We start from the raw sequence: 12,910 nt of genomic DNA, 5'->3' as shown, positions 1-12,910 counted from the left end.
AAGTCCATAGGATATACCCTGCATACATTTTTATTAAAAGTAAAAAAACTAATGTTTTTTATGTTCATTATGATCATGTATTTACAAATTCCAGAATTATTTATCACGGAAACAATCACTTACTATAAAAAATGACTGGATATCGCTAAAATGTCAACTAAATAACCGTCCGAATTTAATAACAACCACCTTCTAATTAGCTAAACTATATTAAAATGAGCTGATTCAGAAATAGTTTTGATTGTGTTCTTTTTATTGAGATAATCATGACAGATATTTCTGTCTTGGCAATATATCAAATTTTATATGGAAAATAACTAATTGTATCTGTGTCCCAGAAATCACTTTCCACTAAGTTCCCCATTACAAAAACACCTCTCAAGGAAGTGTGTTAATTCCAGATCACATGACCTGCTCCATATGATGTCATTTCCTCCTGAAGAATAGACTGGCCAGACTCCAAGGCTTTCTGAGTTATTTAACATAAAGTAGTGTGTGAGTCAAGTGTGGATTTATGGCATGTCAACAGGTTTACTACAATATCTTTAGAAATAACTTTCAATTTTAATTGTACTCAATTGTATATATAATATTTAGAAGAATCTTTCTGTAAAAATGCCATGTGATGTTTGGTTATAGGCAGCCATGTTGATTTTAGGCCTGAAAACAGCAAAAATGTCAACTATGATACCTGTCAACTATGATACAAAAAGTCCTGCAATTCTATATTGACCGAGATAACATGAGAATGAGCTGAGTGTTTATTGAACATCACAGAAGGCCAAATCCGGACTTTAGTCTTAATCTTAGTTGATATTAGAATAGGCTATAGCTTGCCAAAAATATGTAGCGTCCATTTAATGCTCTTTGTAAAGTCAGAAGTGTCAACGGAAGTTTTTAAGGCCCTATCCGCAACTTTTAAGCAGAATGTTTTGCAAGTCAAAAGTCGGATTCAAGCAGTAGAAGTGAACTCATATAATTTTAATAATCACATGCGTCCCTATTTGTTAAAATTCTCATTTTCTTACACGTTTTTGAATGGGGTTCTCATACTTAAATGGCCAATTAATGATTTATGCAGTCAGGATATTCACAAGCACAAATCTAAAGCTGATTTTAGTCCTTCAAGAAATCTGACTGATGATATTTAGATTTTGTTGACACTGTTTCAGAGAGATTTTGACTTGGTAGGTAAATTCAGAGCTCTACTGAGAGCTGTGTTTCTAATATCTGTCTGTGTACAGCACATGTGGTCGGTAACAACATGTGCCTTGGGTGTATTAGTGGGTCGGGCAGTGGAGAGGCACCACAGTTGCCCTGGAGGTAAAGGTTAGTGGGATTTCGCTCAATACTTACAGTAAAGTCATTATTTCCCACTCAATACTTGTGATGACAGCCGACTGATGGGCTGTCATTTCCCAAAACATTCAATACGTAGCCACAGACACAAGGTCAGAAATGTGATATTTGACAGTGATTGTACAGACTTCACAGTAAGTTTCCTTTGCCATGCTGCTCTGTAGGACAGATTGTATGTGCACATACAGTCATGGAAAAAATTACTAGACCACCCTTGTTTTCTTCAATTTCTGATTCATTTTAATGCCTGGTACCACTAAAGGTACATTACCTGAAGAATACAATGAACACAACAAAAATTGCAGCTCATTAAATAATACTTTATGTCCTATTTGACCTGCTTCTTGTGGTACCAGGCATTAAAATGAACAAGAAATTGAAGAAAACAAGGGTAGTATAATATTATTTTCCATGACTGTATGTGTCAGAGGGAGAGAAACTTCTAATTTTCTACATCACAAATTGATATCTTGCTTTAAATTTAAATTCTGTTTACCTTTTTCCTAAAGTCTGCTTAAACTGTGTGGATTCATGATATATCCTCAACTCTGCATGTTTTTTATGCACTGTAAGACTTGTAATTAGTTAACAGTAATACAGTTTAATTAACACTTATAATAATAGTCCTCAGTGATGCTAATTAGCACCCTGGCAACCCTATAAAATGCACCATGGCTCAAGGGTTGTTGAAGAACTAATTGAAAAGTGGAGGAACCACAGTGAAGAAACTAAACATAGAAACTTTCGTCCTCAAGTGTTTTTGAAAATCAGTAAATTTGATTTGGGAAAAAAAATAGCAAAAATGCCATTAAATGGATTGTAATCACTATAAAAGCTGTGATTTTAAAGGGTCATTAAAGCAAATCAAGGACAAATGTAAGACAAAGGTATTGATATAACCTGTTTATTTCCTGTACAGTACAGATAACCTCTATGAGTTGAACAACCGGATTCAGCTACTTTGCGGTCGGGTGTTGAATTGACGCTGATTTAATTCAAGCTGCATTTCCATCACATGTTAAGCTCTGACCCTCGGCTATATAATAATGATGTTTATTTGGGCTGCAGCTCTTGACAGCAGCTTTCTGCCTGCAGTGTGGAAACATATCAGCCAACCCTGCAGCACACCTGTGGTGCAGCGCGTGGCCGACCAGCTGTGTGTATGATAATTATATGATCATTGCTGAGGGGTTTGTAGATGGTTCACAGCTTAACCTCTATCACCCGCAAACAAACCGCTCAGCTGTGGGATCCTGGTTAATTTAACTTAAATTCATTTAGAAGAAAAGGTCACTCAGCATGTGTTGTGCCTCTGCAGAAGCAACAACCACAGCTCTTCGCTGTTTTTTTTCTGCTTCGGCTGGCCGGCAGGTCACATTGCAGATTAACTGAATCATTTTGTGGTATCATTGTATGCAAAATACTGAAGGCAAGGGGAGATAGGCAGGCTGGATCTGTCCGAAGGTTAAAAAAAAATGTAATTATGCAATGGACTGTATCTTGGAGTGCTTGGAAAAGAAATAACACCGCAAATAACCTCAGCAAATGTAATTTTTACACTTGTTTTTGCGGATTAAACAAACAAAACATGAAATATGTATACTGCTCACAGTCCTTGTGCTAGGCTACACTGACTGCCTGCTGGCTGTGGCTTCATAATTAGTAAACGGGAATGAAAGTGGTGTCTTCTTGTTTAACTCTCAGCAAGAAGCATGTGACTGATTGTGCTTTAATGCTGTGTCAGATCTACGTGGGACAGCGAGGAAGAGGAGGAGATGAGGAAGGGCAGGGGATGCATGCTGCAGTACCAGCACTCCACGCTGAGGGTGCTCACACCCTTTATAGCCCAGCCGGATGCCGAGGTGCTGCCGGACCCGCTGACTGGAGAGGAACCTGTTGAGTACTTTCTGGGTTCTGATTGGAAGGTAAAATCACCTCAACATTTCACCCTCTGAACCCCAAGCACTTTCAGAATGTTTTTGCTTGTTGTTCCTGTCATATTTTTACTCACTGTGGGCTCATTTTTCGCTGCGATATGAAGTCCTGCACCTTTTATGGAAACAGCACAACCATGATTAAAAGTAGAAAGAACTCAGAAATGTGTTTTGTGCATGAAAGATAAACTTATAATGCCCTACAACGAAAATATAAAAGTTGAGTTGCTTTGATTGCTTATTATACAAAAAAACATGTACAATGTTTCTCCAAATGCCCACAGATGTTACCAGTGCTATGAAAAAATGGTTTCTTTACATACATTAGACATTTTAAGACTTACATTTTTCATTTGCTTCCTTTACTTTCTTACATACACAGCCTGCAGTTCAGCCCAGTTCACTCAAAAAAAAATCACAGAATATATGTCACGACTGCTGATTACAACTGAGTTACTAACAGCTTCTTAGTTGTACAGAGAAATGCATATTTTTTTGCTTTTTCCAGAATCTAATTTGAGCAAAGAAAATTTTCTTTTTTACAAAATTTTATAAATGAGACGTGTCCAATAAAGACATTCTGATGAAGTATCTCAATTTTAAGTTTCCAGACCGAATGGCACGTCACTGATGAGTAATTAAAACGCTAACAGAAAGTTCAAACTCTGAAGATTCATGTTTTTACTGTCTCTGGCTTTCATAAATGGTGTAATTTTGGCAATTTTGTGAAGACAAAATGCCATTCAAACTTGCAGATGAGTTTTGTGGTTCAGAGGGTTAATAGGTTTGGCATATTCGTTCTTTAATTTAATGGCCTACAATATAATTCTGGTTAACCCATAATATTTGTACACCGTCACAGATAAAAGCAGGTTGATGATTTTTCCAGTTCATCCTTCGATAAGAGGAACTAATTAAAAGTTATTCTGTCTTTTGCTGCATATTGATTCACATTTTTCTCTTTCTGTTGGACAGGTGGATGTTACCAATCTTGTACGCTATAATTTGAACGTAGCAGATCCGGATGTGGCCTGGGTGCAGGATGGAGTGGTGGTGCGAGGACGGGCTGTGGGCACCACTTCTGTACAGGTGAGCTTTGTGTGAACATGTCATTTTAGCAGCATATATATGTATATATGTATGTTAATCGTCCTGCAGCTGGATGAGGATGTACTTGTTGCAGGTGCTGTCTCCTCTGACGTCAGCCGTCCTGGCTGAGAGGAGCATCAGGGTGGTGGATGATAAAGTCAGCGTGACAGAGGTGGGGGTGCAGCTGGTTTCCGGACTCTCGCTGTCCCTGCGACTCAGTCCAGAGAGCAACAGGGCCATTGTTGCCACAGCAACCACACGGGAGAGGATCATGCAACTCAAACAGGTAAGTAACTGGAAAATCGGGACACAGAAAGCGTAGAAAGTGTCGGGCGCTGCTCGGCTGCTGTTGTAGCGAAGGCACTCGTCTGTTTTTATGCCTGTTAGACTTACAGTTACTCATTTTTTGCCTCACAGCATAACTCAAGGACCATTCCTTTTGCTTTCATTTGGATTTTAGAACAATAAAAAACTGATTTTGAGATTTATCTTGTTAAAACAGGCATTTTTGTACAAGGTGAGCAGATCTATCAAGTAGATTACACTAAACAGCACCTTTGTTCTTCAAAACACTAATGTTACACTTTCTCTTTGTAATCCACAGATATGAAAAGTCTCATCTACTGCTGTGTGTATGTATGTCAGTGTCATCCCCATAGATATGGTTTTATAAGAAGCCTTGCTTAAGAGCACAAAAACAAAACCTGAATTCAGATTATTTTAATTTAACTATCAAATGTGAGGAGGTTCAACTGGTTATTTACTTTGAATATGTGAGGAAAGAAAGGCTTTTCTCTCATTTAACGTCTGTTTTTTAAAGGTGTAGACATTTAACACCGACCTCTGCTGGCAGTTTCCATTCTTTTATTTTAGTGCACCAGCCTGGAAGCACTCGGAATCAAAACAACAGTATAATCTTCATTTACCTCCACTTTCACCTTGTTCGTATGACTTTAGTATAAATTTCAGTGTTTTTCTATGGACGTTTAATACTCTGAGACCAAGAGAACTGCCAGAAGTTAAGGTGTAATTAATGTAACATATTAATTTTACAGTGTATATATTTATATTAACCCTTTGATGCACAACATTGGTCAAACGTGACCCGTGTTGTGCATCAAAGGGTTAACATGTGCCTGGAGAGTGGATAGTTTGGAATTTATAAGACAACTTACTTGCATTACACTACTTTTTTCTACAACCACTGCAAGTGTTTGGCAAGAAGAGCCAGAATAGTTCATGCAAGGAATCAAAAGGCTGTGAATAGAAAGGAGCGAGGATCCGTCCCCTGTTGCTCTGAGAGGTGGATGGAGGGAATTACATACATGGAAGCTCTGGTGGTGGGCAGGGAGTACTGTCTGGACACAGGCCAAGGGAAGCAAGTGGCATCTCGAAAAGAAGTGATTTTTTTTCTTCGAAGGGAATTGGAGGAAGTAGTAGTGGATTCTGATATCTGCTGTGCAAGTGTGTGAGATATTCCACTTGACCAGTCTTTCCGAGGCCTTGCTAGCAAGTTGCATCATCTTTAGACCAAATCAAAGAGAAACTGGGAATTCTCTATAAGACTGACGCACGAGCATATTTACTGCAACAGTTCTTTGCATTCCTGTGTTTGACAATAGGCAGTGGTATTGTTTGTAACAGTGAGAAGCATCCCAGTGTGAAAACAGTGCAGCGTTATTATGTTTTGACTAGGGATAGAAATGTCTCTCAAGCAGAGACTGCAAAAACTGAACAAGACACAATAGTTGTTGCCACAAACCAGAAAAACTCTCCCTCTGGATAAGGCTATGCTAATGGCTAGCAGCTAAGTTATAAGGCAGCCACCTGAAACCTGAAACGGAGTCTGGATAACAATAATTAATAATGCTTTAAGATTCGAATCTTAGTTGGCAATCAAAGTTATAGAACAGTGAAAGATTAAGAAAGTAGAGAAGAACAGCAGACATAATTGGGTCAATATGTAATTGAGAGACTTTTGAAGTCCATGGGATATATCTTGCATACATTTTTATTAAAAGCAAAAAAAATATAAAAAAATATGTTCATTATGATCATGTCTTTACAAATCCCATAATTATTTATTATGGAAACAATCACTTATTTATAAAAAATGACTGGATATCACTAAAATGTCAACTAAATCGCCGTCCCAATTTAATAACAACCACCTCTAATTAGCTAAACAGTAATAAAATGAGCTGATTCAAACATTGTTTTGATTGTGTTCTTTCTCCACATGATGTCATTTCCTCCTGAAGAAAAGACTGGCCAGACCCCAAGGCTTTCTGAGTTATTTAATATAAAGTAGTGTGTGAGTCAAGGGTGGATTTTTCAACAGGTTTACTACAATATACTTATAAATAACTTTCAATTAATTGCGGTTTTACTCAACTGTATACAGTATATAATATTTAGAAGAATCTTTCTGTAAAAATACCATGTGGTGTTTGGTTATAGGTGGCCATGTTGATTTTAGGCCTGAAAACAGCAAAAATATCAACTATGTTACAAAAAGTCCTGCAATTATATATTGACCCAGCTTCAGGAGACAAACTGATCAATCTCAGTAGATCCCACATAAATGGAGGAAGATGTTCTAACGTAACTCTTATTTCTAGTTTGAAAATTCGGTTATAGGCACCCCTATTAAAGAAGAAGCCTAGTTATGAATGAGAAGTTCCTTGCTATCACGTGCTGTTAAAACATTACACGTGATGTATATTCGTTCCAGATATCGGATATCGGTCTTTCTTGATCACCAATAATCGGCATCGGCCCTAAAAAACAAATATCGGTCGATCCCTAGTTTTGACCCAAGATGGTTTTCTTTTAAAGCAGTCCAAATTTCAAATATCATAACCTCAAAAGCAGGAAGACAAATGTTAAAACCAATACTTAACATTCATTGAAAGTCCCTCTCTGGTCATTGATTAAACTCTTTTTTAACAAGTTGCAAATTTAGAAGTTTTTTTCCACAAACCTAATTCCATCTTACCTTAAAATGGCTCAGATGTAACCTGCAGCTCACCTCAAACACTGTAAAATTATTCTACACTGTACAGTTGCAACTTTTAATAACTTGGAGTGATTCAGCCACACATTTTGAAGGTGGAACTGATTCTGAAGGAGCATAATGATACTGATAGCACCGCCCTGGAAGTAGAGACGATGAGTTTCTTAGTTTTATTCCTGTATGTATGAAACCCTGGATGTCTGAGAGCATGCTGCAGCTTCAAGGTGGAAACCCTTCACCATACCTATCTTGCTCCTGATATGTCTTCTAGCACATAAAAAAATGCCATATGGAGATGCTAACAAGATTTTAAAAAACTTGACTGGATGGTTCTTTAAGTTGCTTCCACTTATGATTCAGTCAGAGGCAGCTTTGTTGTACAGTTTATGTGAAGGAAAGTGACTCTATGGACTTGCCATGATACCGTAGTGTGATTAACTAAAAACTCAATGATGATGTGAAACTAAATGATAATTTTCCAGCAAAGGTATAATTGCCGTCTATAGAAAACACCTGATTTTAAACAATGGTCTCGGCAGCACGACCTTAGGGGTCCAATAATTTTTGTGTTTCCCGTTTGCCTCTGTGAATGTGATCTCATTGTGTTCACAGCCCAGACCGTCATCTGCAGCTCCCATGCTGTGTGAGAGAGTGGCGAGAGGCAGACAGCATGCACAGATGATCATTTTAAAAGCTCACTCACACATTTAGCCGTGGCATCTTGCCCATTTTAAAACCGGCTTCCTGTCGTGGGCACGGTGGGGGCAGCAATTAGGTGGTCCATAGCTGCTGGAAAGACGGCTCACTTTACCTCCAGTACGCGGCTGCTGTTGCCGGCCTGCCCCCGTCAATAACAATCTATTAGAACCATGCCAGTGCAGATGACCAGCCAATTGTGTCTGCGATGGCAAGCTGTTAACGTCCTGCTCTGGGCGATTCATAGTGTATTCAAATCCAAAATATGGGTTAGGTCTGTGGCGACCCAGTAGCTTACATTAGCTACAGGAAATAGGTCATTGTGTATTAATGTGGTTTGACTGGCTAATTCAGTTCTTAACGTGACCTTTGTGCTGCAATTTATTTTTTTTGTTCCTCTAACGGACTTCTATTGCAAAATGAAGCGGATAAAGAGAGATATGATATTTAATAATATATATTATAAAGAGATTAACATAGGCCTTTTATTGTTAATAATAGCCATGGGAATACACCCGAGGGGTATATTGATTTTTCTGCATCTGCTCTGACTTAGTTCTCTACATTTGATCTCTACATTGCGCTGTTATTATAGCTCTTTAGTTCATTTTTCTTTTCTTTCTCTTATTTTTTTTGTTCTTTCCTACTTGCTTTCTGCCTTTCTTTCCTGTTGTCATTCTGTCCTTCTGTCCTTCCTTGTCATTCTTTCCTTCCTTCTGTCCTTCCAGCCTTCTGTCCTTCCTTTTGTTCTTCTTTTCTTCCTTCTGTCATTCTGTCCTTGTTTCCTTTCTTCTGTCATTCTATCCTTGTTTCCTTTCTTCTGTCATTCTATCCTTCTTTCCTTCCTCTTGTCTTTCCTTCCTTCCTTCTTACCTTCCTTCTTTCATTCTGTCCTTGTTTCCTTTCTTCTGTCATTCTATCCTTGTTTCCTTCCTTCCTTCCTTCCTTCCTTCCTTATTATTTAAAGCACTCTGTATGTTATCATTTTATTTTCTGAAAAGATGCTCGAGTTGGTTGTTTTTCTAGAACAAAAGAAACAGAAAGGTCGACTGCTTTATTTCCTGTTTTGCCAAGCAAACCTGGAAATTGATCTAATAGAAAAGCAAAAATAGACAAATGGTCTGAGTCTAGGTAGAGCACATGTGCTATATAAGTGTTATGTTAAGATCAGGATGTGGGATTATGAAGGCCTGGAAATCACTTTTGCAGATGGGTTAATCTAATAAATTTTTTGTTTCATATGGTGTTTGGTGATTTGTTCATGTATTTTATTGTAAATTAAGAATAATTTTGTCAGAGATTGTTTAAAACTCTTTCTTTTTTTCATCTGACAGGAAGCAGTGGTGAGCTGCTGGGTTCAGTTCAGCGATGGTGCAGTTACTCCACTGGACATGTTTGATCGCAGCGTCTACTCTCTGACGGTCTCCACTCCCGATGAGAGGGTGGCCACAGTACGTCGCACCCCTCAGTCCACATTTGTAGTAGCACAGGGCGAAGGTGAAGGCAAGGGGGCGCTAGTGAGGGTGGAGCTGAGGATCTGTGAAGAATGCCAGAAGTCTAAAAGGAAGAGCAAGTTGGCGGTGGGCACGGGGCTTCTCAAGATCAACTTCCAGAGTAGCAGCAGAGTCGTAGCGCGAGAAGGAGGCGCTGATGGAAGTAAAGATTTGGATGGTGGTGCATCAGAATTGGTGGGTCAACTTAGAACAACAGTTACATCACAGGGTGGTGTGAAAGACATGAATAAATTGCCATCGAGGAGCACAGTGAGAGAGACCACCGTGACAGAAACCACCACTTCAACGACATTTTCGGCCAGAAATATGCAGCCGCATGTTGTGTGGATTGGAATGACAAGCAAACCCACAAGAGGAACCACTAGTACTGTCGTTACCACGGCTTCCACCACAGCTGTGACTAAGCCAAATACAAAGCGGCGCACGGCCATACCTATAGCAACAACAGTAGGTGTTTTCAGTAGAGGAGAGGGCCAGAAGAGAAGCTATGGAAACATGCTCGACATCCCTAATTCACCTCTGAACAAAGACATTCCTAAAGCAGAAGTGACCCCAAAGAAACAGCCTCCCAAATCCAAAACTCCAAAAGTAATTGAAAGCGACCTCATTAAGACATTCAGAGCCATGTCTGACTTGGAAATCGGCATGTATACCTTGGTGGGGGTCTCCTGTGTAGCTATCTTGGCTTTTTTTATCAACTGTGCTTCGTATAATCTCTGTTTCCGTAAGCAGAAGACCCCCATACAGGCAGGCCCGATACCCAGCGCTGACCCAAAGGATCACAAGCACGACTGGGTGTGGCTGGGTGGCGGCAATCGTGGTGCTCCTGTCCCGGGTGTTCCAGCTCAAGCGTCCACGTTAAAACGCGAATCTCATCGCCCTCTGGAGTCCCGTCATTCCATCGATTCAATGGCCACCCGCGGTCTGGAGAGCACCCTGCCCACGGTGAGCGCCCCCGCCATCCCAGAAAGAACTGCCACGCTCGGTCGCAGCAGGACCAGCTCCCAGCAGCAGCACTTTCAAGCAAAGGCAGTCGACCCCATGGCGAATCGGTCGGCCACCTTGCTGGCGAGGCCGCACCGCAGCGATCCGCTTCATTCTCCAACCAGCAAGAGGAACCAGGTCCAGTTCACCACCTTCACCACACTGGACATTAAGCACTTGGCTGCATTAAAGAAGAATGGTGTGGACTTGAACTGGGCCAACCAACAGAAGCAGCAGCACGAAGCCCCCGCCGAGTCCCAGGCACCTTTACCTGACATGCCATGGCCTGTAGTCAAACCTCTCGGAGAGCCCCAGTGAGTTGGCTACAGTGTGTGTATTAAAGCTCTACACAGCATGTTGTGGTGTAGACGTCTAAAAGAAAGGAAGCTAGCTTTCTGATAACAGAGGAACTATAAAGGATGTATTTATTGAGATTACAGAAAGAAAAATTTATATTTAAAAATGTGCTTGGTGCAAGACTGTAAATACATAATGTACCCATGAAGGCTGACATGAAGCAATACCTTAGTAATTTTTTAAGATTAAAAGTAATTTGCATGGTTTTCTGTATTTATGTCCTGTAAATATACATATATCTATACTATTTTACTTATTTCTACATTTCTAAGTGGAGACAAGAGTTTCCATCTCATTTTACTTTTCATGCAATTCTGTTGCCCTTGTAGAAACAGCTCCAGATATTCTTAGATGTCAGGGTAGATGCAGTACGGGCAAAATTATTTCATGTAATTCTATTCTTTTCCAGCCTTTTGTACTTTTTTCTTTTTTCTTGCGGGATTCCTCCAGAGAATACCTGAGGAGTCTGTGCAATTTGTCAGAGAATATGCAACATTTATCAAGTTATTTTCAGCAATCTGTCACCACAATCTTCACCAGATATTTATTCAAATCAAATGCATGCTATGCAAATATAGTCTGTGTTGAGTGTGAAATGGACATTGTTCCAGAATTTTTTAAAACCAACTTACCCTGGCCTTCAGGCTTCTCCCGAGGACCCTGCTTTAACAATTTGTAAAACTGTCTAATCTCGGTCTCTTGACACGGTGCAATACATATTCAGTTGTAAGATTTTTCATGTGTAAATGAAAAACAATGATGCCTTTTCTATGTAATATCCTCCTATTTTTAAACCAAAATGTGATGTGTGTTTCCTATGAGATTCTATCAATAAAGAACAAATGAATACATTTGCTATAGTTGCAATTGAATTTAATGCAATCATTGTTTTAAAAAAATATTCACAGGAAAGCAGGCTGAATGGTTTGGATTAGAAGCTGAAGCTTCGCTATGAATGAGTGGAATTTAACTATGTGTAATCACTATTGAATGTGATTCGAGGCTGATGTCATCATTTAGCAAAACATCACAGTGACAGCAACAGAACAGCTGCATAAAATACCACTGACAGTAAGGGAAAACTCAGAAGAAAGAAAGTGATCCTCATTTTGTATGTGTCTTGACTCCATATCCACATAATTCCATGTATTTTGTCTTGCTTATAATAACATGTGGGTCATTTGTCATATTTCTCCTCCCTCCTTCCTGTGTCTCTGTGGTGACCGTGGCTACACTTCTCAAAATTACATTTGACACGCTGCGATGCACGAACAGCGTCCCCAGCTTAAAGAAGCCGAGATAATCTGATGCCATGCACCTCAGGAATTGGCAGCTGTGGATATGACAGCGCACACCGTCACTCCCTGCTGCACAACAGCATCGGGCGGATTTAGAGTGTTGATAAAAGCAATTTTAATAACTTTCCCTCCAAATTCTCTACCTACAGGCCCGGCATTTTTTTTTTTTTTTTCATTTCTTGCTGTGTGTACAGACTCTCTCCCATTTCCAGCTGATTTATCTGTCCAGCAGCGGTAGGAGAAAGTAAACAAACTCGTCTGGGAGATAAGCAGGCTCACATCTTTGATTGTGGACCTGCTGTATCATACGGGATGGAGAATTCACAACTCAAAAGTTCAGACACAGAACTGATTAAGATATAAAAGCTGGCACGGTTTGTATGACAACAAAATATGTCCCAGTTGAAATACAGGAGCTATTTTTTGACGTCTTTGTCCGGTGCGTCCTCTGGTCTCCCACAGGTGAAACTGAACATCATTTAAATGAAGCATTCTGCAGCTCTAGAAGAAGTCATCCGTTTATTTACACTCAACACTCAAGCTTTAGTTGCAAAAATAGTCTGTCTTGAGTGATTAGGAAACAGCATTATAAAGTATAATTCCAGTTCCATTATTTTGGCAATAATCCATTGAGATCCATCAACACAGCAGCCAGGACTGCTT

The 12,910-nt window shown here is 39.6% G+C and overlaps 1 protein-coding gene across 1 annotated transcript in view; it reads left to right on the top strand.

Moving 5' to 3' along the window:
- The window catches only part of LOC111567930 (transmembrane protein 132D-like), a 37,393-nt gene extending 25,593 nt beyond the window's left edge, over positions 1-11,800 (top strand). Inside the window, exons 7-10 of the mRNA XM_023269309.3 lie at positions 3,104-3,284; positions 4,269-4,382; positions 4,477-4,668; positions 9,429-11,800. Coding sequence (XP_023125077.3) covers positions 3,104-3,284; positions 4,269-4,382; positions 4,477-4,668; positions 9,429-10,910 — 1,969 coding nt within the window. The 3' untranslated portion in view covers positions 10,911-11,800. The remainder of the gene's footprint in view (positions 1-3,103; positions 3,285-4,268; positions 4,383-4,476; positions 4,669-9,428) is intronic.
- Positions 11,801-12,910: the final 1,110 nt, after the last annotated feature.

Source organism: Amphiprion ocellaris, chromosome 17 (genome assembly GCF_022539595.1).
Source record: "Amphiprion ocellaris isolate individual 3 ecotype Okinawa chromosome 17, ASM2253959v1, whole genome shotgun sequence".
NCBI lineage: Eukaryota > Metazoa > Chordata > Actinopteri > Pomacentridae > Amphiprion > Amphiprion ocellaris.
Note: the sequence above shows the minus strand (reverse complement) of the source record. Positions and strands in the feature narration are given on the sequence as shown.